Source organism: Balaenoptera ricei, chromosome 16 (genome assembly GCF_028023285.1).
Source record: "Balaenoptera ricei isolate mBalRic1 chromosome 16, mBalRic1.hap2, whole genome shotgun sequence".
NCBI classification, from domain to species: Eukaryota; Metazoa; Chordata; class Mammalia; order Artiodactyla; family Balaenopteridae; genus Balaenoptera; species Balaenoptera ricei.
Window position 1 is genome coordinate 86,979,703 of NC_082654.1, and position 26,287 is coordinate 87,005,989.

The 26,287-nt window shown below is 53.2% G+C and overlaps 1 protein-coding gene across 1 annotated transcript in view; it reads right to left on the bottom strand.

Annotated features, from left to right (window-relative positions):
• Positions 1-392: 392 nt before the first annotated feature.
• Positions 393-26,287, bottom strand: part of LOC132350460 (myosin-13-like) — a 113,967-nt gene continuing 88,072 nt past the window's right edge. Inside the window, 9 exon segments of the mRNA XM_059899645.1 lie at positions 393-542; positions 1,547-1,642; positions 2,203-2,286; positions 2,288-2,311; positions 2,496-2,669; positions 2,979-3,104; positions 4,718-4,921; positions 5,002-5,310; positions 6,088-6,212. Coding sequence (XP_059755628.1) covers positions 393-542; positions 1,547-1,642; positions 2,203-2,286; positions 2,288-2,311; positions 2,496-2,669; positions 2,979-3,104; positions 4,718-4,921; positions 5,002-5,310; positions 6,088-6,212 — 1,292 coding nt within the window.

Genomic DNA, 26,287 nt, shown 5'->3' on the forward strand with positions numbered 1-26,287 from the left:
GAGTGTGTCCTGTCTGAAGGCGTAACCTCAGTGAGTGGTTTCCTTAGTCATTTGTAACAGTCTAGAGAGACTTAATAAAATTACGTCCAGTAAAAGGTAATTGTGTGTGTGTGTGGTGGAGCTGGAGATGGGAAAGGGGATGCGGGGTGGTGAGGGAGGTACAGATATTGAATGTTCCACAAAGCCATATATAATGTTAGAATAATAATAGCTAGGTGAGAACTGTGTTTGAGAATAAGTAATTTTGGAAGTAAATGAGTCTGGTTCAGTTTATCAGTTCACTGTAGTTTTTATTTATTCAACATGAGGAGAAAAACATCACAAAGCAAGTGACCCAAAATGGCACATTTTGTGCATTTCTTCAGCCCCTTGGCAGCATTAGGCAGATGTGTTCACTCTGCACTGACTTGTGTGTGAATCTCCCGGCTCTTCACCCGCAGCTTGTTGACCTGGGACTCGGCAATGTCAGCCCGTTCCTCGGCCTCCTCCAGCTCGTGCTGGAGCTTGCAGAATTTGTCAAGATTAGCATTGGATTGTTCCTCCTAAGAATAAAGTTGTGAGAGTTAGACTTTGTGGTTCTCATTGCACTTGTCACAAACAGGATTATTTCCTCAACTCAGATATTTCCTTCTTACGGTTTGTTTGTCATATCTGATTTCAAATCCAGACAGAACTTGTAACTTCAGTTACATTTTTTACTCTAAAGAATGAAAGAAGAAATAGTTTGAAATGGAAGAGACGAGCTCATTATGTCAAACCCATGTATACGTGCAGCCTATTTACGATGTATGGACTGAGTGGAAAGGAGGAAGAGACCCATGTGCGCTCGCTCACAGAGGTTAGACAGTAAATGTAAGGTCAAATTCTGACTTTGGGAAAATCCCAGTTGAAGTGTTTTTGCCATATATTTTAACTCTGGTATACAGAGACGCTGCGGGTGGGGGGATGGGGATAGGAAGAAATTATGCCCTTTGTTGGTTGCACTTACTACCATTCGTGCCTCTCCCTTTCGTGTTCCCTTTTCTTACCTCTTACCCACTACATTGTGTCTGGAAGAGTGGGGAACAACCAGGAAAAGTGAAGCTGGAGAATCTCCCAACACATCCTAATTTGCTACAGCGAATGTGCAGGGATAAGTCCCTGCTGATGACAGTGGTAGTGAGGGAAGGAGTCAGCTGGGGTAAAAGATTTCTGTTTGGCTTTTGGGAACAATTGATTTTGTGCATTTCTAGAGGGAGAGGGATATTTATCATGGTGTTAGATTTTCTGCTGGATATTCTTTGCAGCTATCAAGTAAGGTGGGTTATTTGGAATTTTCTTTTTTTCCCCCAACCCCTACAAATTGCTTAATAATAAAAATATCTCGTCTTGAGGTCTTATTCTATAATTAGGATTTGGGGGTAAATTCATATTTATATCCTCTCTCTTAAAATAAGAATGACATATTCTTACTTGGTCTCTTTCTTTCTCATTAACACATTCTCTTAATATACTTTCTACCCCCAACGAAGTTTTCTTCTTCCCTCAAGGGCTTAAAGATACTTACAGCCTCCTCAGCTTGTCTCTTGTATGATTTCACCTTTGCCTGTAATTTATCTACCAGGTCTTGCAGCCTGAGAACATTCTTGCGGTCTTCCTCAGTCTGGAAGTTTGAAAAAAATGGTCTGCATTGAATCCAACAAAATCAACCCACTACAGGTGGTGAAGTAAATCACTTTGATATGATGGCAGGTGGGCCTGGGGTAAATGTGGTCAACTCTGAGGCTTCCTTCATAGTATTAACAGTAGCCACTCTTGTTAAATGTCCACTGTGTGCAGGCACTATATTGGAGAGTTATACACGTCTCTAATCCTTACCTCCCTACTCTGGTGAGTAGATGTTTTTATTCTATTTTACAGGTGATGAATTAAGGTTGAGAGTGTTAGGTAACCTATCCGAGTTTAAAAAGTAAGAGGCCAAACTAGGACTAATACCAGTTTATCTGTCTTTGAAACCTGTATTCTTTCCTCACTTACACGATTTTCTAAAGGCCTTCCTGATTTTCCTAGCTTAGGAAAGGGTCTGTGATAGGTGATTGTGTCATTTGCCCCTTATGTATATCGAGTTAACATGTAGCTGTTTGTGAGTACCACATAGTCACCAGGTTTTCAATTTCCCTTTGTGCAGGAAGTCTGGATATTCTAGAAAGCTCTTCCCCTTACCTGGTAGGTGAGTTCCTTTACTCTTCTCTCGTGTTTCCGCAAACCTTTAACAGCCTCAGCATTACGTTTCTGCTCACTTTCAACCTACCTCTCCTTCAAGCTCACGTACCTACAATCAAGAAAGATACTTATATAGTCAGTCTTGGGGGATGTTAATTACCTCAGGACCTACTGACGATATTGGGTGGCTGTCCCCAGCCACAGGATAAGGATGGGAGTCAATATACAAGAAGAGAGAAGGATCGGGGAGTGCCGTTTTCACTTTCCGGATTCAGAGAGATTGAGAGACCCACCCTGGCCTCCAGCTTCTGGATGTACTTCTTGCCACCCTTCAGAGCCAGCTGCTCAGCCTCGTCCAGGCGGTGCTTCAGGTCCTTCACCGTCTGCTCCAGGTTCTTCTTCATCCGCTCCAGGTGGGCGCTGGTGTCCTGCTCCTTCTCTGTCAGCTCCTCGGCCATCATGGCCGCCTGGTTAAGTTCACAAGAGGCATCAGTGGGCCACCCACCCCTCCTATGCGGGCACACGGAGGGTGCTGTGAGGCTGGTACTAGGCACGCTGATGCTTTCCTCCTTGCCGCAGCCACCGCTGATGCTGCATGGTTCCCCTCCCACTTTGCCTCTGCTGAGGCTCCGTCTCCTTCCGTCTCTCCGGGAAGCCACCACTGACTGAATGCAGGGGTGAGGAGAGGAAACCTACTTGCAGGTCCCAAAGGGGCGGCGTAGAAGCCCCTTTCTTATCTCCAGACAGCATCTCTGATAAGAAAGAATGGAGCGCACATCCTTGACATCCTTCTTGGCCTTCTCCTCTGCATTTTTGGACTCCTGGATAGACTTCTCCACCTCTGCCTGGCATTGGGCTATGTCAGCTTCCAGTTTTTTCTTGGTATTTATCAGGCACGTGTTCTACAAGAAAAATTAGATAAGAGGTTCGGGCTACATTTGGACACTTACAACGATTGGAAGGGAGAGGGTTGGGTGGGGAAAGAAGTCAAGCTCGAGAACGTTCCATTTCTTATTTTTCACACAGGTGAAAAAAAATTAAAGAGACTTTCATTTTTGATAGACAGATATCCCAAAACAGGCCCGAGAATTGTACATAAAAGAATTGAGTAAATGATAAATGTGGACATTCAAATATTTGAGGAAGGATAAATTATTTAGTTAAAGGTGCTGGAACAAGGAAATGGTTGACATAACTATGTGAAATGAAAAATAATTCTCATGATCAAAACATTGTACAGAGTTGGTAGGATGATGACAAACGAGGAAACATTTGCAATGTGCATTACTGAAAAAATAGTTCCTTCCTTAATATGTAAAAAAGACAAATCATTAAGAAAAAAGGGCAAAAGTACAAATAGCTAAGACACACCAGAAGAAATACAAATAGCCAACAAATACGACAAAATGTTCCACCTCATTAGTAATCAAAGAAATAAGAATTTTTTAAAATGAGGCATTTTCAACCATAAAATCGGTGAAGATTAAAAAAAAAAATAATAGCTAAGCACTCTCACTTATTTTCCCCATGGGAGTAAAAATTGGGACAACTTTGTTAAAGACCAATTTACAACATATCATAAATGTCTTTGCTGTTTTGACCATGAATATATACTTCCAGGAATTTACTGACTTTTAGGAATATTAAGGAAATAGTAATCATGGATATATGTGAAAATTTAGTTATGAAGAAGTTAGTCATACAATCTTCTAATCATAAACATTTTTATTGGGAACAGTCTAAAAATATCCAACCGTAGAAGACTGATTAAATAAATGTGCCATAATACACAACTAAAATGGACTGCTTTTCTGCCATTAAAAAACTGCATCATAGAAAACTATTTTAAAATATAGAAATATGTTCACAAGACGTTGTTAAATGAAAAAAAGTTGCAAAAGGATTGATCACGTTTACAAAAAATATCATATTTATGTATAGACACAAGAGCCTAGAATAGGAGATCCCAAAATGCTAACAATATGGTTGGTATTCTTCTAGTTTTTTGGCTAATTCAAAAAATAGTTTTTAAAGCAAGGAATTTTGGGGGAATTCCCTGGCAGTCCAGTGATTAGGGCTTTGTGTTTCCACCGCGCGGGGCGCGGGTTCAATCTCTGGTTGGGGAACTAAGATCCCATATGCCATGTGGTGTGGTCCAAAAAAATAAGAAATGAAACAAGGAATTCTTGAACTTTCCTAAAAGTAATTATTTCAAAAGACAATCCTAATTTTCTAAGCTTGCAGCTTAAATGTTACTGCCTCTGTGAAGCCTTTTCCAGCCCTTTTATGCAATAATTTGTCATGCCTTGCTCTGATTTCCCCATGATCTTTTATCTTCAGATAAAAGAAAGCTCAGCAATCTGTCCATCTAGAGCCCAAGTTATTCCAAGAACTAGGCCTAATGAAAGTTTGTCTTGACCGCTAGCCTGGAAGGAGCGGTGGGAACTCCTCTCCATCAAGCCTGGGTCCTGCCTGCCTCCAGGGTGGACCCAGAGTGGAGTGAGGACGGACACACGTGGGAGTGAAGGAGCTGCACGCGGTCGCTGGCCTCCAGCAGCTCGTGCTCCGCCAGCTTGCGGGTGCGCTCCGTCCGTGCCAGGGCCACCTTCCTCTCCTCCGGCTCCTCCAGCAAGAGGCCATTCCTGCGCTCCACGAGGGCCAGCTGCTCCTTGTGGTCCTCGCTGCTCCTCAGGGCGTCATCCAGATGCAGCTGGGAGTCGTTCACGAGAAACCAGTCGTGAGACCGGAGCCCAGGGCAGGCTGAGGTCCCGCCAGGTCCTCCAGGGGCCGTGCACTCACCTTGAGCTGGCTCTGGACTGAGCACAGGTGTTTCTGGGTCTCTGCCACCTGGCGGTTGGAGTGGCCCAGCTGAATCTCCATCTCACGGAGGTCTCTCTCCATCTTCTTCTTCAGCCTCAGAGCAACATTCCGGCTCCAGATCTCAGCATCCAGCACGCTTTGCATGGCCTTTGCTGCCCACTGGCTCTTTCTTTTCAGCTGCTCGATTTCTTCTTCCTTCTCAGTGATCTTGCGGTCAAGCTCAGATTTCAGCTGGTTCAACTCTAGCTGGACACGCAAAATCTTGCCCTCTTCATGCTTCAAGGAACCCTGATAAAAGTAAAGGAGTGATTGGGATTGCTGGGGGCAGCCACCTTCTTGAATGAGGTTTTTCATCCCCATTAGGATAAAAAGGGTATTATTAGGCTCATTTTACAAATAAATAGAACAGTACTCAAAAAGGTCAAACAGTTTGCTCCCAAATTGTTACTAGTAATGAAACTAGAATTGAAGCTTTGTTGTTAACAATTTTATGTCTTGAGAAGGACAGAGCATCGTTTTCAATTAATAAAAATTTTGATTACTGTGTCTTTTTAAATAGTGACCATAAGTCAGGAGCCAACCTCTGCTCAAAAAAGACAGAGAAAGACAGAGGAATTGCTCTCCTGTTATCCTGCATAGTGCAAATTTCCCTAGACCCTCTTAAGCATCCGCCCCTCACTGGCCACAGCTGGTGATAGCATCAGGATCCTGCACTCTTGGGACCACACAGAATTCCCAGCAGCCAAAGATGACCTTGTATAACTCTCTGTTAAAACTAAGGGATTCTGAGCTGGCTCTCAGGATGTTTGGTGATTGAGTTCTTGCTTTCTGAGAGGAAGACGTTGAGGACATAATGAACAAGTTTATTTATTCAATAGGAGAAATACGATGGACTAGAGAACACTCATGAGGCGAGGCAGCAGAGAGCAGCTGGTCCCCCCCAGGGTGGGGGTGGGGCTGGATTCTTCCCATTGGAGCCCCAGTGCCTCCTGCAGGAAGGGCCCCTGGGGGTGGTCTAGTCCCCTTCCTCAGCGCCCCGCCCTCCTTCACATCTCAGACACGTGCCTCCACCTCTTCCAGGGCAGCCTGGAGGTCTGACTTTTCTTGCTGCACTCGCTTCCTGGTCTTCTCCAATTCCTGAAGATTCTTGCTCATTTCTGCAATCTGCATGGTTAAGTCGGAAATCTCTTCTGCAAAGCACAGGCTTGATTTAGGCTGTTTTCACAGGCTCTGTCTGATAGCACCAGCATTTGCCAGGGAATTTGGGGATTGGTGATTCATTCATGACCTTCATATAGGAGAGGACAAAGACAGGGAAACCTTTCGGGGGAGGTGTCGACAAGACACAGGTGTGTGGCCTCACCTGAAGATGCAGAGGGAGGAACAACAGAACACCTGTATGACCCTGAACCTTCACACGGTACACAAAAGGGTCACAGAGAGGACCGGGGGAGACTACTGTGGAGAAAACACATAGAATACTGGTCTCAGAAATAGAAGGGGCTTTAGAGGGCATTGGGTCTGGTCTAGTTTTGTAGGACAGCGGTCTGAGATCCTAAGGGATCTAGTGACAGGATCAAGGACACAAAGCCATGTAGAGACAGAATCCATGGAAGGTATGTTCTGTAGAAGAGCACGGAGCTTAGCAGCCCAGCGAAGCCTCTGTTCTCGAGAACAAGGCTTGGCTGTGACTATGCCTTACATGGGGGAAGTATGGGTCCCAGGGTAAAGAGAATAGATGTGAGGATTTTGTGGGGAATCGGGAAGGAGGAGGCTGTGGCCAAATGGGGGAGTGGTGGCCAGAAGAGAAGGGGGGCTGTCACACACCTGTGATAGGGAGAGAGCTGGGGGCTGTCACACCCCTGTGACGGGAAGACAGCTGGGGGCTGTGACATACCTGTGATGGGGAGACAGTTGGGGGCAGTCACATACCTCTGATGTAGAGACGACTGGGGGCTGTCACGTACCTGTGATGGGGAGAGAGTTGGGGGCTGTCAGGCACCTGTGGTGCAGAGACAGCTGGGGGCTGTCACATACCTGTGATTGGGAGACAGCTGGGGGCTGTGACTCACCGGTGATGGGGAGAGAGGTGGGGGCTGTGACTCACCTGTGATGGGGAGAGACGTGGGGGCTGTGACTCACCTGTGATGGGGAGAGAGATGGGGACTGCCACCTACCTGTGATGGGGAGAGAGCTGAGGGCTGTCACGCACCTGTGATGTGGAGACAGCTTGGGGTTGTCACATACCAGTGATGGGTAGAGAGCTGAGGGCTGTCACCCAAATGAGAAGGGGAGAGGGCTGGGGGGTGTCACACACCTGTGATATGGAGACAGCTGGGGACGGTCACACACCTGTGATGTGGAGACAGCTGGGGGCTGTCACATACCTGTGATGGGGAGAAAGTTGGGGGCTGTCAGGGACCTGTGACGCGGAGACAGATGGGGCCTGTCACATACCTTTGATGGGGAGACAGCTGGGGGCTGTCACATACCTATGATGGGGAGAGAGTTGGGGGCTGTCAGGCACCTGTGATACGGAGAGAGCTGGGGGCTGTCACATAACTGTGATGCGGAGACAGCTGGGGGCTGTCACTCACCTGTGATGGGGAGAGAGCTGGGGGCTGTCACACAGCTGTGATGGGTAGAGACCTGGGGACTGTCAAACACCTATGATAGGGAGAGAGCTGGGGGCTGTCACATACCTGTGATGCGGAGAGAGCTGGGGGCTGTTTCATACCTGTGATGTGGAGACAGCTGGGGGCTATAACATACCTGTGATGTGGAGACAGGTGGGGGCTGTCACATACCTGTTATGGGGAGAAAGCTAGGGGTTGTCACATACCTGTGATGGGGAGAGAGTTGGGGGCGGTCAGGCTCCTGTGATGCGTAGACAGCTGGGGGCTGTCAGATACCTGTGATGGGTAGAGAGCTGGGGGCTGTCACTCACCTGTAATGGGGAGAGAGATGGGGGCTGTCTCTCACCTGTGAAGGGGAAAGAGTTGGGCGTTGTCACGCACCTGTCATATGGAGACAGCTGGGGACGGCACACACCTGTGATGGGGAGAGACCATGAGCTTGTCATACACATGTGATGTGGAGACAGCTGGGGTCTATCACATACCTATAATGGGGAGACAGTTGGGGGCTGTCACATACTTGTGATGGGGAGAGAGTTGGGGGCTGTCACTCACCTGTGAGGCGGAGACAGCTGTGGGTTGTCACATATCTATCATGGGGAGAGAGCTGGGGGCTGTCACTCACCTGTGATGGGGAGAGAGATGGGGACTGTCAAACACCTATGATATGGAGAGAGCTGGGTGCTGTCACATACCTGTGATGGGGAGAGAGCTGGGGGCTGTTACTCACCTGTGATGGGAGGAGAGATTTGGGCTGTCTCTCACCTGTGATGGGGAGAGAGCTGGGGGCTGTCACATACCTGTGATAGGGAGAGAGCTGGGGGCTGTCACGCACCTGTGATGCGGAGACAGCTTGGGGCTGTCACATACCAGTGATTGGGAGATAGCTGTGGGCTGTCACTCACCTGTAATGGGGAGAGAGATGGGGGCTGTTATACACCTGTGATGGGGAGAGAGCTGGGTACCTTCACAGACCTGTGTTTGGGAGAGAGATGGGGACTGTCAAACACCTGTGATGGGGAGAGTGCTGGGGGCGGTCACACAAAAGTGATGTGGAGAGAGCTTGGGGCTGTCACTCACCTGTGATATGGAGACAGCTGGGGATGGTCACACACCTGTGACGAGGGGAGAGCTTGGCGTTGTCACATACCTGTGATGGGGAGAGAGCTGGGGGCTGTCACTCACCTGTGATGGGGAGAGAGCTGGGGGCTAACACACACCTGTGATGGGGAGAGAATTGGGGGCTGCAGACACCTCTGATGGGGAGAAAGCTGTAGGCTGTCACTCACCTGTGATGGGGAGACAGCTGAGGGCTGTCACACACCTGAGATGGGGAGAGAGCATGGGGCTGTAACTCACTTGTAATGTGGAGAGAGCTGGGGTCTGTCACAAACATGTGATGGGGAGAGAGTAGGGGACTGTCAAACACCTGTGATGGGGAGAGAGCTGGGGGCTGTCAGACACCTGTGATGCGGAGACAGCTGGTGTGTTTCACATACCTGTGATGTGGAGACAGCTGGGGGTTGACACATACCTGTGAAGGGGAGAAAGTTGGGGGCTGTCAGGCTCCTGTGATGCGGAATCAGCTGGGCGCTGTCACATACCTGTGATGGGGAAAAAGCTGGGGTCTATCACTCACCTGTGATGGGGAGAGAGCTGGGGTCTGTCGCACACCTGTGATTGGGAGAGAGCTGGGGCTCACCCATACCTGTGATGCATAGACACCTAGTGGTTGTCACATACCTGTGATGTGGAGACAATGGGCGTTGTGACATACCTGTGATGGGGAGAGAGTTGGGGGCTGTTAGGCTCCTGTGATGTGGAGACAGCTGGGGGCTCTCAGATACCTGTGATGGGGAGAGAGCTGGGGGCTGTCACTCACCTGTGAATCTGAGAGAGCTGGGCATTGTCACTCACCTGTGATTTGGAGACACCTGGGGACGGTCACACACCTGTGATGGGGAGAGAGCTGGGGGCTGTCACTCACTTGTCATGGGGAGAGAGATGGGGGCTGTCACATACATGTGTTGGAGCGATAGCTAGGGGCCGTCACCCACCTGTGAAAGGGAGAGAGTTGGGGGCTTTCACGCACCTGTGATATGGAGACATCTGGGATCGGTCACACACCTGTGATGGGGAGAGAGCTGGGGGCTGTCACTCACTTGTGATGGGGCGAGAGCTGGGGGCTGTCACCGCCCTGTGAAGGGGAAAGAGCTGGGGGCTTTCACGCACCTGTGATATGGAGACAACTGGGGACGGTCACGCACGTGTGATGGGGAGAGAGCTGGGGACTGACACACCTGTGATGGGGAGAGAGCTGAGGGCTGTCACTCACCTCTAATGGGGAGAGAGCTCGCGGCTATCACAAACCTGTGATGGGGAAACACATGCGGACTGTCAAACACCTGTGATGGGGAGAGACCTGGGGGCTGTGACATACCTGTGATGTGGAGACAGCTGGTGTCTTTCACATACCTGTGATGTGGAGACAGCTAAGGGCTAACACATACCTGTGATGGGGAGAAAGTTGGGTGCTCTCAGGCATCTGTGATGTGGAGACAGATGGGAGTTGTCACATACCTGTGATTGGGAGAAAGCTGCGGTCTGTCACTCACCTATGATGTGGAGAGAGCTGGGGGCTATCACACAGCTTTGATGGGGAGAGAGATGGGGACTGTCACATACCTGTGACGCTGAGACAGCTGGGGGCTGTCACGTAACTGTGACGGGTAGAGCAGGGGCCGCAACTCACCTGTGATGGGGAGAGAGCTGGGGGCTGTCACTCACCTGTAATGAGGAGAGAGATGGGGGCTGTCTCTCACCTGTGATGGGGAGAGAGCTGGGGGCTGTCACATACCTGTGATGAGGAGAGACTTGGGGTTTGTCATGCACCTGTGATGCGGAGACAGCTGGGGGCTGTCACATACCTGTGATGGGGAGAGAGCTGGGGGCTGTAACTAACCAGTGATGGGGAGAGAGCTGTGGAATGTCACACACCTGATATGGGGAGCGAGCTTGGGGTTGTCACACACTGTTATGGGGAGAGAGATGGGGATTGTCCCTTACTTGTAATGCTAAGACAGCTGTGGGCTGTCACACTGCTGTGATTGGGAGACAGCTGGGGGCTCTCACTTCCCAGGGATGGGGAGAGAGCCGGGGGCTCACACATACCTATGATGCAGAGACAGCTAGTGGTTGTCACATCCCTGTGATGTGGAGACAATGGGGGTTGTGATATACATGTGATGGGGAGAGAGTTGGGGGCTGTTATGGTCCTGTGATGCGGAGAAAATTGGGGGCTCTCATATACCTGTGATGGGGAGAGAGCTGGGATCTCTTGCTCACCTGAAATGGGGAGAGAGCTGGGGTCTTTCACACACCTGTGATGGGGAAAGAGATGGGGACTGTCAAACACCTGTGATGGGGAGAGACCTGGGGGCTGTCAGATACCTGTGATGCGGAGACAGCTGGTGTGTTTCACATACCTGTGATGTGGAGACAGCTGGGGGCTGACACATACCTGTGATGGGGAAAAAGTTGGGGGCTGTCAGGCTCTTGTGATGCGGAATCAGCTGGGGGCTGTCACATACCTGTGATGGGGAGAAAGCTGGGGCCTACCACTCACCTGTGATGGGGAGAGAGCTGGGGTCTGTCGCACACCTGTGATGGGGAGAGAGCTGGGGGTTGTCACTCCCCTATGATGGGGAGAGAGCTGGGGCTCACATATACCTGTGATGCGTAGACAGCTAGTGGTTGTCACATACCTGTGATGTGGAGACAATGGGCGTTGTGACATACCTGTGATGGGGAGAGAGGTGGGGGCTGTTAGGCTCCTTTGATGCGGAGACAGCTAAGGTCTCTCAGACACCTGTGATGGGGAGAGAGCTGGGGGCTGTCACTCACCTGTGATGGCGCGAGAGCTGGTGGCTGTCACACACCTGTGAATGGGAGAGAGCTGGACATTGTCACTCACCTGTGATATGGAGACACCTGGGGACGGTCACACACCTGTGATGGAGAGAGAGCTGGAGGCTGTCACTCACTTGTGATGGGGAGATAGATGGGGGCTGTCACATACATGTGTTGGAGCGATAACCAGGGGCCGTCACCCACCTGTGAAAGAGAGCGAGCTTGGCGTTGTCACGCACCTGTGATATGGAGATAGATGGGGACGGTCACACACCGGTGATGGAGGGAGAGCTGGGGGCTGTCACACACCTGTGATGGCGCGGGAGATGGGGACTGTCAAACACCTGTGATGGGGAGAGAGCTGGGGTCTGTCACATACCTGTGATGTTGAGACAAGTGGGGGCTGCCACATACCTCTGATGGGGAGATAGTTGGGGGCTTTCAGGCACCTGTGATGCGGACACAGCTGGGGTCTGTCACACACCTGTGATGTGGAGAGAGCTGGGGGCTGTCACTTACCTGTGATCAGGAGAGAGCTGGGGGCTGTCACACACCTGTGAAGGGGAAGGGATGGGGAATGTCACTCCCCTGTGATGGGGAGTGAGCTGGGGACTGACACACCTGTGATGGGGAGAGAGCTGGGGGCTGTCAATCACCTCTAAAGGGGAGAGAGCTCGCGGCTATCACACACCTGTGATGGGGAAAGACATGCGGACTGTCAAACACCTGTGATGGGGAGAGCCCTGGGGGCTGTCACATACCTGTGATGCGGAGACAGCTGGTGTCTTTCACATACCTCTGATGTGGAGACAGCTAAGGGCTAACACATACCTGTGATGGGGAGAAAGTTGGCTGCAATCAGGCATCTGTGATGTGGAGACAGATGGGAGTTGTCACATACCTGTGATTGGGAGAAAGCTGCGGTCTGTCACTCACCTATGATGTGGAGAGAGCTGGGGGCTATCACACAGCTTTGATGGGGAGAGAGATGGGGACTGTCACATACCTGTGACGCTGAGACAGCAGGGGGCTGTCACATAACTGTGACGGGTAGAGCTGGGGGCCGCCACTCACCTGTGATGGGGAGAGAGCTGGGGGCTGTCACTCACCTGTAATGAGGAGAGAGATGGGGGCTGTCTCTCACCTGTGATGGGGAGAGAGCTGGGGGCTGTCATCCTCCTATGAAGAGGAGAAAGCTGGGCGTTGTCACTCACCTGTGATATGGAGAGAGCTGGGGACGGTCAAACACCTGTGATGGGGAGAGAGCTTGGGTTTGTCACATACCTGTGATATAGAGACAGCTGTGGTCTATCACATACCTATAATGGGGAGACAGCTGGGGGCTGTGACATACCTGTGATGGGGAAAGAGTAGGAGGCTGTCACGCACCTGTGATATAGAGACAGCTGGCGACGGTCACACAACTGTGATGGGGAGAGAGCTGGTGGCTGTCACTCACTTGTGATGGGGAGAGAGATGGGGGCTGTCAATCAACTGTGATGGGGCGAGAGCTGGGGGCTGTCATCCACCTGTGATGGGGAGAGAGCTGGGGTCTGTCGCACACCTGTGATTGGGAGAGAGCTGGGGCTCACCCATACCTGTGATGCGTAGACACCTAGTGGTTGTCACATACCTGTGATGTGGAGACAATGGGCGTTGTGACATACCTGTGATGGGGAGAGAGTTGGGGGCTGTTAGGCTCCTGTGATGTGGAGACAGCTGGGGGCTCTCAGATACCTGTGATGGGGAGAGAGCTGGGGGCTGTCACTCACCTGTGATGGGGAGAGAGCTGGGGGCTGTCACACACCTGTGAATCTGAGAGAGCTGGGCATTGTCACTCACCTGTGATTTGGAGACACCTGGGGACGGTCACACACCTGTGATGGGGAGAGAGCTGGGGGCTGTCACTCACTTGTCATGGGGAGAGAGATGGGGGCTGTCACATACATGTGTTGGAGCGATAGCTAGGGGCCGTCACCCACCTGTGAAAGGGAGAGAGTTGGGGGCTTTCACGCACCTGTGATATGGAGACATCTGGGATCGGTCACACACCTGTGATGGGGAGAGAGCTGGGGGCTGTAACTCACTTGTAATGTGGAGAGAGCTGGGGTCTGTCACAAACATGTGATGGGGAGAGAGTAGGGGACTGTCAAACACCTGTGATGGGGAGAGAGCTGGGGGCTGTCAGATACCTGTGATGCGGAGACAGCTGGTGTGTTTCACATACCTGTGATGTGGAGACAGCTGGGGGTTGACACATACCTGTGAAGGGGAGAAAGTTGGGGGCTGTCAGGCTCCTGTGATGCGGAATCAGCTGGGCGCTGTCACATACCTGTGATGGGGAAAAAGCTGGGGTCTATCACTCACCTGTGATGGGGAGAGAGCTGGGGTCTGTCGCACACCTGTGATTGGGAGAGAGCTGGGGCTCACCCATACCTGTGATGCATAGACACCTAGTGGTTGTCACATACCTGTGATGTGGAGACAATGGGCGTTGTGACATACCTGTGATGGGGAGAGAGTTGGGGGCTGTTAGGCTCCTGTGATGTGGAGACAGCTGGGGGCTCTCAGATACCTGTGATGGGGAGAGAGCTGGGGGCTGTCACTCACCTGTGAATCTGAGAGAGCTGGGCATTGTCACTCACCTGTGATTTGGAGACACCTGGGGACGGTCACACACCTGTGATGGGGAGAGAGCTGGGGGCTGTCACTCACTTGTCATGGGGAGAGAGATGGGGGCTGTCACATACATGTGTTGGAGCGATAGCTAGGGGCCGTCACCCACCTGTGAAAGGGAGAGAGTTGGGGGCTTTCACGCACCTGTGATATGGAGACATCTGGGATCGGTCACACACCTGTGATGGGGAGAGAGCTGGGGGCTGTCACTCACTTGTGATGGGGCGAGAGCTGGGGGCTGTCACCCACCTGTGAAGGGGAAAGAGCTGGGGGCTTTCACGCACCTGTGATATGGAGACAACTGGGGACGGTCACGCACGTGTGATGGGGAGAGAGCTGGGGACTGACACACCTGTGATGGGGAGAGAGCTGAGGGCTGTCACTCACCTCTAATGGGGAGAGAGCTCGCGGCTATCACAAACCTGTGATGGGGAAACACATGCGGACTGTCAAACACCTGTGATGGGGAGAGACCTGGGGGCTGTCACATACCTGTGATGCGGAGACAGCTGGTGTCTTTCACATACCTGTGATGTGGAGACAGCTAAGGGCTAACACATACCTGTGATGGGGAGAATGTTGGGTGCTCTCAGGCAACTGTGATGTGGAGACAGATGGGAGTTGTCACATACCTGTGATTGGGAGAAAGCTGGGGTCTGTCACTCACCTATGATGTGGAGAGAGCTGGGGGCTATCACACAGCTTTGATGGGGAGAGAGATGGGGACTGTCACATACCTGTGACGCTGAGACAGCAGGGGGCTGTCACGTAACTGTGACGGGTAGAGCAGGGGCCGCAACTCACCTGTGATGGGGAGAGAACTGGGGGCTGTCACTCACCTGTAATGAGGAGAGAGATGGGGGCTGTCTCTCACCTGTGGTGGGGAGAGAGCTGGGGGCTGTCACATACCTGTGATGAGGAGAGACTTGGGGTTTGTCATGCACCTGTGATGCGGAGACAGCTGGGGGCTGTCACATACCTGTGATGGGGAGAGAGTTGGGGGCTGTAACTAACCAGTGATGGGGAGAGAGCTGTGGAATGTCACACACCTCTGATGGGGAGAGAGCTTGTCGTTGTCACATACCTGTGATGTGGAGACTGCTGGGGGCTATCATATACCTGTAATTGGGAGAGAGCTGGGGGCCGTCACTCACCTGTGATGGGGAGACAGTTTCTGGCTGTCACACACCTGTGATGGGGAGAGAGATGGAGACTGTCACATACCTGTGATGCTGTTACAGCTGGGGGTTGTCACATACTTGTGATGGGGAGAGAGCTGGGGGCTGTCACTCACCTGTGATCAGGAGAGAGCTTGGGGCTGTCACCCACCTGTGAAGGGGAGAGAGCTGGGGGCTTTCACGCACCTGTGATATGGAGACAACTGGGGACGGTCACACACCTCTGATGGGGAGAGAGCTTGTCGTTGTCACATACCTGTGATGTGGAGACTGCTGGGGCATATCGTATACCTGTAATTGGGAGAGAGCTGGGGGCCGTCACTCACCTGTGATGGGGAGACAGTTTCTGGCTGTCACACACCTGTGATGGGGAGAGAGATGGGGACTGTCACATACCTGTGATGCTGTTACAGCTGGGGGCTGTCACATACTTGTGATGGGGAGAGAGCTGAGGGCTGTTACTCACCTGAGATGGGAAGAGAGATGAGGTATGTCAATCACCTGTGATGGGGAGCGAGCTGGGGCTGTCACGCACCTGAGATATGGAGATAGCTGGGGTCGGTCACACACCTGTGATGGGTAGACAGTTGGGGTCTGCCAGGCAACTGTGATGCGGTGACACCTGGGGTCTGTCAACTACCTCTGATGGGGAGACAGCTGGGGGGTGTCACTCACCTGTGATGGGGAGAGAGCTGGGGGCTGTCACTCACCTGTGATGTGGAGAGAGCTGGGGGCTGTCACTCACCTGTGAAGGGGAGAGAGCTGGGCGTTGTCACGCACCTGTGATATGGAGATAGATGGGGACGGTCACACACCTGTGATGGAGGGAGAGCTTGGGGCTGTCACACACCTGTGATGGCACGGGAGATGGGGACTGTCTAACACCTGTGATGGGGACAGAGGTGGGGTCTCTCACATACCTGAGAAGGGGAAGGGATAGGGACTGTCACTCCCCTGTGATGGGGAGAGAGCTGGGGACTGACACACCTGTGATGGGGAGAGAGCTGGGGGCTGTCACTCACCTCTAATGGGGAGAGAGCTCGCGGCTATCACACACCTGTGATGGGGAATGACATGCGGACTGTCAAACACCTGTGATGGGGAGAGAACTGGGGCTGTCACATACATGTGATGCGGAGACAGCTGGTGTCTTTCACATACCTCTGATGTGGAGACAGCTAAGGGCTAACACATACTTGTGATGGGGAGAAAGTTGGGGGCTGTCAGGCATCTGTGATGTGGAGACAGCTGAGAGTTGTCACATACCTGTGATTGGGAGATAGCTGGGGTCTGTCACTCACCTATGATCTGGAGAGAGCTGGGGGCTATCACACAGTTTTGATGGGGAGAGAGATGGGGACTGTCACATACCTGTGACGGGTAGAACTGGGGGCCGCCACTCACCTGTGATGGGGAGAGAGCTGGGGGCTGTCATCCACCTGTGAAGGGGAGAGAGCTGGGCGTTGTCACTCACCTGTGATATGGAGAGAGCTGGGGACGGTCAAACACCTATGATGGGGAAAGAGCTTGTGTTTGTCACATACCTGTGATATAGAGACAGCTGTGGTCTATCACATACCTATAATGGGGAGACAGCTGGGGGCTGTGACATACCTGTGATGGGGAGAGAGTAGGAGGCTGTCACGCACCTGTGATATAGAGAGCTGGGGACGGTCACACAACTGTGATGGGGAGAGAGCTGGTGGCTGTCACTCACTTGTGATGGGGAGAGAGATGGGGGCTGTCAATCAACTGTGATGGGGCGAGAGCTGGGGGCTGTCATCCACCTGTGAAGGGGAAAGAGCTGGGGCTTTCTCGCACCTGTGATATGGAGACAGCTGGGGATGGTCACACACCTGTGACGAGGAGAGAGCTTGGCGTTGTCACATACCTGTGATGTGGAGACAGCTGGGGGCTGTCACATACCTGTTATGGGGAGAGACTTGGGGTTTGTCAGGCAACTGTGATGTGGAGACAGCTGGGGGCTGTCACAGACCTGTGATGGGGAGAGAGCTTGGGGCTGTAACTCACCGGTGAATGGGAGAGAGCTGTGGGATGTCACACACCTGTGATGGGGAGAGAGCTTGGGGTTGTCACACACCTCTGATGGGGAGAGAGATGGGGATTGTCACTTACTTTTAATGCTAAGACAGATGGGGGCTGTCACACTACTGTGATTGGGGGAGAGCTGGGGGCTCACACATACCTATGTTGCAGAGACAGCTAGTGGTTGTCACATCCCTGTGATGTGGAGACAATGGGCGTTGTGACATACCTGTGATGGGGAGAGAGTTGGGGGCTGTTAAGCTCCTGTGATGTGGAGACTGCTGGGGGCTCTCAGATACCTGTGATGGGGAGAGAGCTGGGGGCTGTCACTCACCTGTGATGGGGAGAGAGCTGGGGGCTGTCACACACCTGTGAATCTGAGAGAGCTGGGCATTGTCACTCACCTGTGATTTGGAGACACCTGGGGACGGTCACACACCTGTGATGGGGAGAGAGCTGGGGGCTGTCACTCACTTGTCATGGGGAGAGAGATGGGGGCTGTCACATACATGTGTTGGAGCGATAGCTAGGGGCCGTCACCCACCTGTGAAAGGGAGAGAGTTGGGGGATTTCACGCACCTGTGATATGGAGACAGCTGGGATCGGTCACACACCTGTGATGGGGAGAGAGCTGGGGGCTGTCACTCACTTGTGATGGGGCGAGAGCTGGGGGCTGTCACCCACCTGTGAAGGGGAAAGAGCTGGGGGCTTTCACGCACCTGTGATATGGAGACAGCTGGGGATGGTCACTCACCTGTAATGGGGAGAGAGCTGGGTTTCTCACATACCTGTGATGCGTAGACAGCTAGTGGTTGTCACATACCTGTGATGTGGAGACAATGGGCGTTGTGACATACATGTGATCGGGAGAGAGGTGGGGGCTGTTAGGCACCTGTGATGCGGAGAGACCTGGGGGCTCTCAGATACCTGTGATGGGGAGAGAGCTGGGGGCTGTCACTCACCTGTGATGGGGAGAGAGCTGGGGGCTGTCACACACCTGTGAATAGGAGAGAGCTGGGCATTGTCACTCACCTGTGATATGGAGACACATGGGGACGGTCACACACCTGTGATGGGGAGAGAGCTGGGGGCTGTAACTCACCAGTGATGGGGAGAGAGCTGGGGCATGTAACACACCTGTGATGGGGAGAGAGCTTGGGGTTGTCACACACCTGTGATGGGGAGAGAGATGGGGATTGTCACTTACTTGTAATGCTGAGACAGCTGGGGGCTGTCACACACCGGTGATGGGGAGAGAGCTGCGGACTGTCAAACACCTATGAGGGGGAGAGAGCTGGGGGCTGTCAGTCACCTGTGATGTGGAGACTGCTGGTGGCTGTCACATACCTGTGATGGGGAGAGAGCTGCGGGCTGTCACACACCTGTGATGGGGAGAGAGTTGGGGATTTTCACATACTTGTAATGCTGAGACAGCTGGGGGCTGTCACACCCCGGTGATGGGTGTAGAGCTGGGGCTGTCACTCACCGGTGATGGGGAGAGAGATGCGGACTGTCACATACCTGTTATGCTGAGACAGCTGGGGGCTGTCACATACCTGTGATGGGGAGAGAGCTGGGGGCTGTCCCATACCTGTGATGTGGAGACAGCTGGGGGCTGTCACATACCTGTGATGGGGAGAGAGCTGGGGGCTGTCACTCACCTGTGATCAGGAGAGAGCTTGGGGCTGTCACCCCCCTGTGAAGGGGAGAGAGCTGGGGGCTTTCACGCACCTGTGATATGGAGACAACTGGGGACGGTCACACACCTCTGATGGGGAGAGAGCTTTTCGTTGTCACATACCTGTGATGTGGAGACTGCTGGGGGCTATCGTATACCTGTAATTGGGAGAGAGCTGGGGGCCGTCACTCACCTGTGATGGGGAGACAGTTTCTGGCTGTCACACACCTGTGATGGGGAGAGAGATGGGGACTGTCACATACCTGTGATGCTGTTACAGCTGGGGGCTGTCACATACTTGTGATGGGGAGAGAGCTGAGGGCTGTTACTCACCTGAGATGGGAAGAGAGATGAGGTATGTCAATCACCTGTGATGGGGAGCGAGCTGGGGCTGTCACGCACCTGTGATATGGAGACAGCTGGGGTCGGTCACACACCTGTGATGGGTAGACAGTTGGGGTCTGCCAGGCAACTGTGATGCGGTGACACCTGGGGTCTGTCAACTACCTCTGATGGGGAGAGAGCTGGGGGGTGTCACTCACTTGAGATGGGGAGAGAGCTGGGGGCTGTCACTCACCTGTGATGTGGAGAGAGCTGGGGACTGTCACTCACCTGTGAAGGGGAGAGAGCTGGGCGTTGTCACGCACCTGTGATATGGAGATAGATGGGGACGGTCACACACCTGTGATGGAGGGAGAGCTTGGGGCTGTCACACACCTGTGATGGCACGGGAGATGGGGACTGTCTAACACCTGTGATGGGGACAGAGGTGGGGTCTCTCACATACCTGAGAAGGGGAAGGGATAGGGACTGTCACTCCCCTGTGATGGGGAGAGAGCTGGGGACTGACACACCTGTGATGCGGAGAGAGCTGGGGGCTGTCACTCACCTCTAATGGGGAGAGAGCTCGCGGCTATCACAAACCTGTGATGGGGAAACACAGGCGGACTGTCAAACACCTGTGATGGGGAGAGACCTGGGGGCTGTCACATACCTGTGATGCGGAGACAGCTGGTGTCTTTCACATACCTGTGATGTGGAGACAGCTAAGGGCTAACACATACCTGTGATGGGGAGAAAGTTGGCTGCAATCAGGCATCTGTGATGTGGAGACAGATGGGAGTTGTCACATACCTGTGATTGGGAGAAAGCTGCGGTCTGTCACTCACCTATGATGTGAAGAGAGCTGGGGGCTATCACACAGTTTTGATGGGGAGAGAGATGGGGACTGTCACATACCTGTGACGGGTAGAGCTGGGGGCCGCCACTCACCTGTGATGGGGAGAGAGCTGGGGGCTGTCACTCACCTGTAATGAGGAGAGAGATGGGGGCTGTCTCTCACCTGTGATGGGGAGAGAGCTGGGGGCTGTCATCCACCTGTGAAGGGGAGAGAGCTGGGCGTTGTCACTCACCTGTGATATGGAGAGAGCTGGGGTCGGTCAAACACCTATGATGGGGAGAGAGCTTGTGTTTGTCACATACCTGTGATATAGAGACAGCTGTGGTCTATCACATACCTATAATGGGGAGACAGCTGGGGGCTGTGACATACCTGTGATGGGGAGAGAGTAGGAGGCTTTTACGCACCTGTGTAATAGACAGCTGGGGGCTGTCACTCACCTGTGATGGGGCGAGAGCTGGTGGCTGTCACACACCTGTGAATGGGAGAGAGCTGGGCATTGTCACTCACCTGTGATATGGAGACACCTGGGATCGGTCACACACCTGTGATGGGGAGAGAGCTGGGGGCTGTCACTCACTTGTGATGGGGCGAGAGCTGGGGGCTGTCACCCACCTGTGAAGGGGAAAGAGCTGGGGGCTTTCACGCACCTGTGATATGGAGACAACTGGGGACGGTCACGCACGTGTGATGGGGAGAGAGCTGGGGACTGACACACCTGTGATGGGGAGAGAGCTGGGGGCTGTCACTCACCTCTAATGGGGAGAGAGCTCGCGGCTATCACAAACCTGTGATGGGGAAACACAGGCGGACTGTCAAACACCTGTGATGGGGAGAGACCTGGGGGCTGTCACATACCTGTGATGCGGAGACAGCTGGTGTCTTTCACATACCTGTGATGTGGAGACAGCTAAGGGCTAACACATACCTGTGATGGGGAGAAAGTTGGCTGCTCTCAGGCATCTGTGATGTGGAGACAGATGGGAGTTGTCACATACCTGTGATTGGGAGAAAGCTGCGGTCTGTCACTCACCTATGATGTGAAGAGAGCTGGGGGCTATCACACAGCTTTGATGGGGAGAGAGATGTGGACTGTCACATACCTGTGACGCTGAGACAGCTGGGGGCTGTCACGTAACTGTGACGGGTAGAGCAGGGGCCGCAACTCACCTGTGATGGGGAGAGAGCTGGGGGCTGTCACTCACCTGTAATGAGGAGAGAGATGGGGGCTATCTCTCACCTGTGATGGGGAGAGAGCTGGGGGCTGTCACATACCTGTGATGAGGAGAGACTTGGGGTTTGTCATGCACCTGTGATGCGGAGACAGCTGGGGGCTGTCACATACCTGTGATGGGGAGAGAGCTAGGGGGCTGTAACTCACCAGTGATGGGGAGAGAGCTGGGGCATGTAACACACCTGTGATGGGGAGAGAGCTTGGGGTTGTCACACACCTGTGATGGGGAGAGAGATGGGGATTGTCACTTACTTGTAATGCTGAGACAGCTGGGGGCTGTCACACACCGGTGATGGGGAGAGAGCTGCGGACTGTCAAACACCTATGATGGGGAGAGAGCTGGGGGCTGTCAGTCACCTGTGATGTGGAGACTGCTGGTGGCTGTCACATACCTGTGATGGGGAGAGAGCTGCGGGCTGTCACACACCTGTGATGGGGAGAGAGTTGGGGATTTTCACATACTTGTAATGCTGAGACAGCTGGGGGCTGTCACACCCCGGTGATGGGTGTAGAGCTGGGGCTGTCACTCACCGGTGATGGGGAGAGAGATGCGGACTGTCACATACCTGTTATGCTGAGACAGCTGGGGGCTGTCACATACCTGTGATGGGGAGAGAGCTGGGGGCTGTCACTCACCTGTGATCAGGAGAGAGCTTGGGGCTGTCACCCACCTGTGAAGGGGAGAGAGCTGGGGGCTTTCACGCACCTGTGATATGGAGACAACTGGGGACGGTCACACACCTCTGATGGGGAGAGAGCTTGTCGTTGTCACATACCTGTGATGTGGAGACTGCTGGGGGCTATCATATACCTGTAATTGGGAGAGAGCTGGGGGCCGTCACTCACCTGTGATGGGGAGACAGTTTCTGGCTGTCACACACCTGTGATGGGGAGAGAGATGGGGACTGTCACATACCTGTGATGCTGTTACAGCTGGGGGCTGTCACATACTTGTGATGGGGAGAGAGCTGAGGGCTGTTACTCACCTGAGATGGGAAGAGAGATGAGGTATGTCAATCACCTGTGATGGGGAGCGAGCTGGGGCTGTCACGCACCTGTGATATGGAGACAGCTGGGGTCGGTCACACACCTGTGATGGGTAGACAGTTGGGGTCTGCCAGGCAACTGTGATGCGGTGACACCTGGGGTCTGTCAACTACCTCTGATGGGGAGAGAGCTGGGGGGTGTCACTCACCTGAGATGGGGAGAGAGCTGGGGGCTGTCACTCACCTGTGATGTGGAGAGAGCTGGGGACTGTCACTCACCTGTGAAGGGGAGAGAGCTGGGCGTTGTCACGCACCTGTGATATGGAGATAGATGGGGACGGTCACACACCTGTGATGGAGGGAGAGCTTGGGGCTGTCACACACCTGTGATGGCACGGGAGATGGGGACTGTCTAACACCTGTGATGGGGACAGAGGTGGGGTCTCTCACATACCTGAGAAGGGGAAGGGATAGGGACTGTCACTCCCCTGTGATGGGGAGAGAGCTGGGGACTGACACACCTGTGATGGGGAGAGAGCTGGGGGCTGTCACTCACCTCTAATGGGGAGAGAGCTCGCGGCTATCACACACCTGTGATGGGGAATGACATGCGGACTGTCAAACACCTGTGATGGGGAGAGAACTGGGGCTGTCACATACATGTGATGCGGAGACAGCTGGTGTCTTTCACATACCTGTGATGTGGAGACAGCTAAGGGCTAACACATACTTGTGATGGGGAGAAAGTTGGGTGCTGTCAGGCATCTGTGATGTGGAGACAGCTGAGAGTTGTCACATACCTGTGATTGGGAGATAGCTGGGGTCTGTCACTCACCTATGATCTGGAGAGAGCTGGGGGCTATCACACAGTTTTGATGGGGAGAGAGATGGGGACTGTCACATACCTGTGACGGGTAGAGCTGGGGGCCGCCACTCACCTGTGATGGGGAGAGAGCTGGGGGCTGTCACTCACCTGTAATGAGGAGAGAGATGGGGGCTGTCTCTCACCTGTGATGGGGAGAGAGCTGGGGGCTGTCATCCACCTGTGAAGGGGAGAGAGCTGGGCGTTGTCACTCACCTGTGATATGGAGAGAGCTGGGGTCGGTCAAACACCTATGATGGGGAGAGAGCTTGTGTTTGTCACATACCTGTGATATAGAGACAGCTGTGGTCTATCACATACCTATAATGGGGAGACAGCTGGGGGCTGTGACACACCTGTGATGGGGAGAGAGTAGGAGGCTTTTACGCACCTGTGATATAGACAGCTGGGGACGGTCACACAACTGTGATGGGGAGAGAGCTGGTGGCTGTCACTCACTTGTGATGGGGAGAGAGATGGGGGCTGTCAATCAACTGTGATGGGGCGAGAGCTGGGGGCTGTCATCCACCTGTGAAGGGGAAAGAGCTGGGGCTTTCTCGCACCTGTGATATGGAGACAGCTGGGGATGGTCACACACCTGTGACGAGGAGAGAGCTTGGCGTTGTCACATACCTCTGATGTGGAGACAGCTGGGGGTTGTCACATACCTGTTATGGGGAGAGACTTGGGGTTTGTCAGGCAACTGTGATGTGGAGACAGCTGGGGGCTGTCACATACCTGTGATGGGGAGAGAGCTTGGGGCTGTAACTCACCGGTGATGGGGAGAGAGCTGTGGGATGTCACACACCTGTGATGGGGAGAGAGCTTGGGGTTGTCACACACCTCTGATGGGGAGAGAGATGGGGATTGTCACTTACTTTTAATGCTAAGACAGATGGGGGCTGTCACACTACTGTGATTGGGGGAGAGCTGGGGGCTCACACATACCTATGATGCAGAGACAGCTAGTGGTTGTCACATCCCTGTGACGTGGAGACAATGGGGGTTGTGATATACATGTGATTGGGAGAGAGTTGGGGGCTGTTATGGTCCTGTGATGCGGAGAAAATTGGGGGCTCTCATATACCTGTGTTGGGTAGAGAGCTGGGATCTCTTGCTCACCTGAAATGGGGAGAGAGCTGGGGTCTTTCACACACCTGTGATGGGGAAAGAGATGGGGACTGTCAAACACCTGTGATGGGGAGAGACCTGGGGGCTGTCAGATACCTGTGATGCGGAGACAGCTGGTGTGTTTCACATACCTGTGATGTGGAGACAGCTGGGGGCTGCCACATACCTGTGATGGGGAAAAAGTTGGGGGTTCTCAGGCTCCTGTGATGTGGAATCAGCTGGGGGCTGTCACATACCTGTGATGGGGAGAAAGCTGGGGCCTATCACTCACCTGTGATGGGGAGAGAGCTGGGGTCTGTCGCACACCTGTGATGGGGAGAGAGCTGGGGGTTGTCACTCCCCTATGATGGGGAGAGAGCTGGGGCTCACATATACCTGTGATGCGTAGACAGCTAGTGGTTGTCACATACCTGTGATGTGGAGACAATGGGCGTTGTGACATACCTGTGATGGGGAGAGAGTTGGGGGCTGTTAGGCTCCTTTGATGCGGAGACAGCTAAGGTCTCTCAGACACCTGTGATGGGGAGAGAGCTGGGGGCTGTCACTCACCTGTGATGGGGCGAGAGCTGGTGGCTGTCACACACCTGTGAATGGGAGAGAGCTGGGCATTGTCACTCACCTGTGATATGGAGACACCTGGGGACGGTCACACACCTGTGATGGAGAGAGAGCTGGGGGCTGTCACTCACTTGTGATGGGGAGAGAGATGGGGGCTGTCACATACGTGTGTTGGAGCGATAGCTAGGGGCCGTCACCCACCTGTGAAAGGGAGAGAGCTGGGGGCTTTCACGCACCTGTGATATGGAGACGGCTGGGGAGGGTCACATACCTGTGATGGGGAGAGAGCTGGGGGCTGTCACTCACTTGTGATGGGGAGAGCGATGGGGGCAGTGAATCAACTGTGATGGGGCGAGAGCTGGGGGCTGTCACCCACCTCTGATATGGAGACAGCTGGGGATGGTCACACACCTGTGATGAGGAGAGAGCTTGGCGTTGTCACATACCTATGATGTGGCGACAGCTGGGGGTTCTCACATACCTGTGATGGGGAGAGACTTGGGGTTTGTCAGGCACATGTGGTGCGGAGACAGATGGGGGCTGTCACATACCTGTTATGGGGAGAGATCAGGGGGCTGTATCTCACCGGTGATAGGGAGAGAGCTGGGGGATGTCACACACCTGTGATGGGGAGAGAGCTTGGGTTTGTCACACACCTGTGATGGGGAGAGAGATGGGGATTGTCACTTACTTGTAATTCTAAGACAGCTGGGGGCTGTCACACTGCTGTGATTGGGAGAGAGCTGGGGGCTGTCTCTCACCGGGGATGCGGAAAGAGCTGGGGGATGTCACACACCTGTGATGGGAAGGGAGCTTGGGGCTCTCACTCACTTGTGAAGGGGAAAGAGATGGGGACTGTCAAACACTTCTGATGGGGAGAGTGCTGGGGCAAGTCACATACCTGTGATGCGGAGTAAGGTAGTTGCTGTCACATACTTGTGATGTGGAGACAGCTGGGGGCTGTCACATACCTGTGATGGGGAGAGAGCTGAGGGCTATCACTCACCTGTGATGGGGAGAGAGCTGGGGTCTGTCACACACCTGTGATGGGGAGAGAGCTGGGCACTGTCAAGCACCTATGATGGGGAGAGAGCTGGGGGCTGTCACATACCTGTGATGCAGATAGAGCTGGTGGCTGTCACATACCTGTGATGTGGAGACAGCTTGCGACTGTAACATACCTGTGATGGG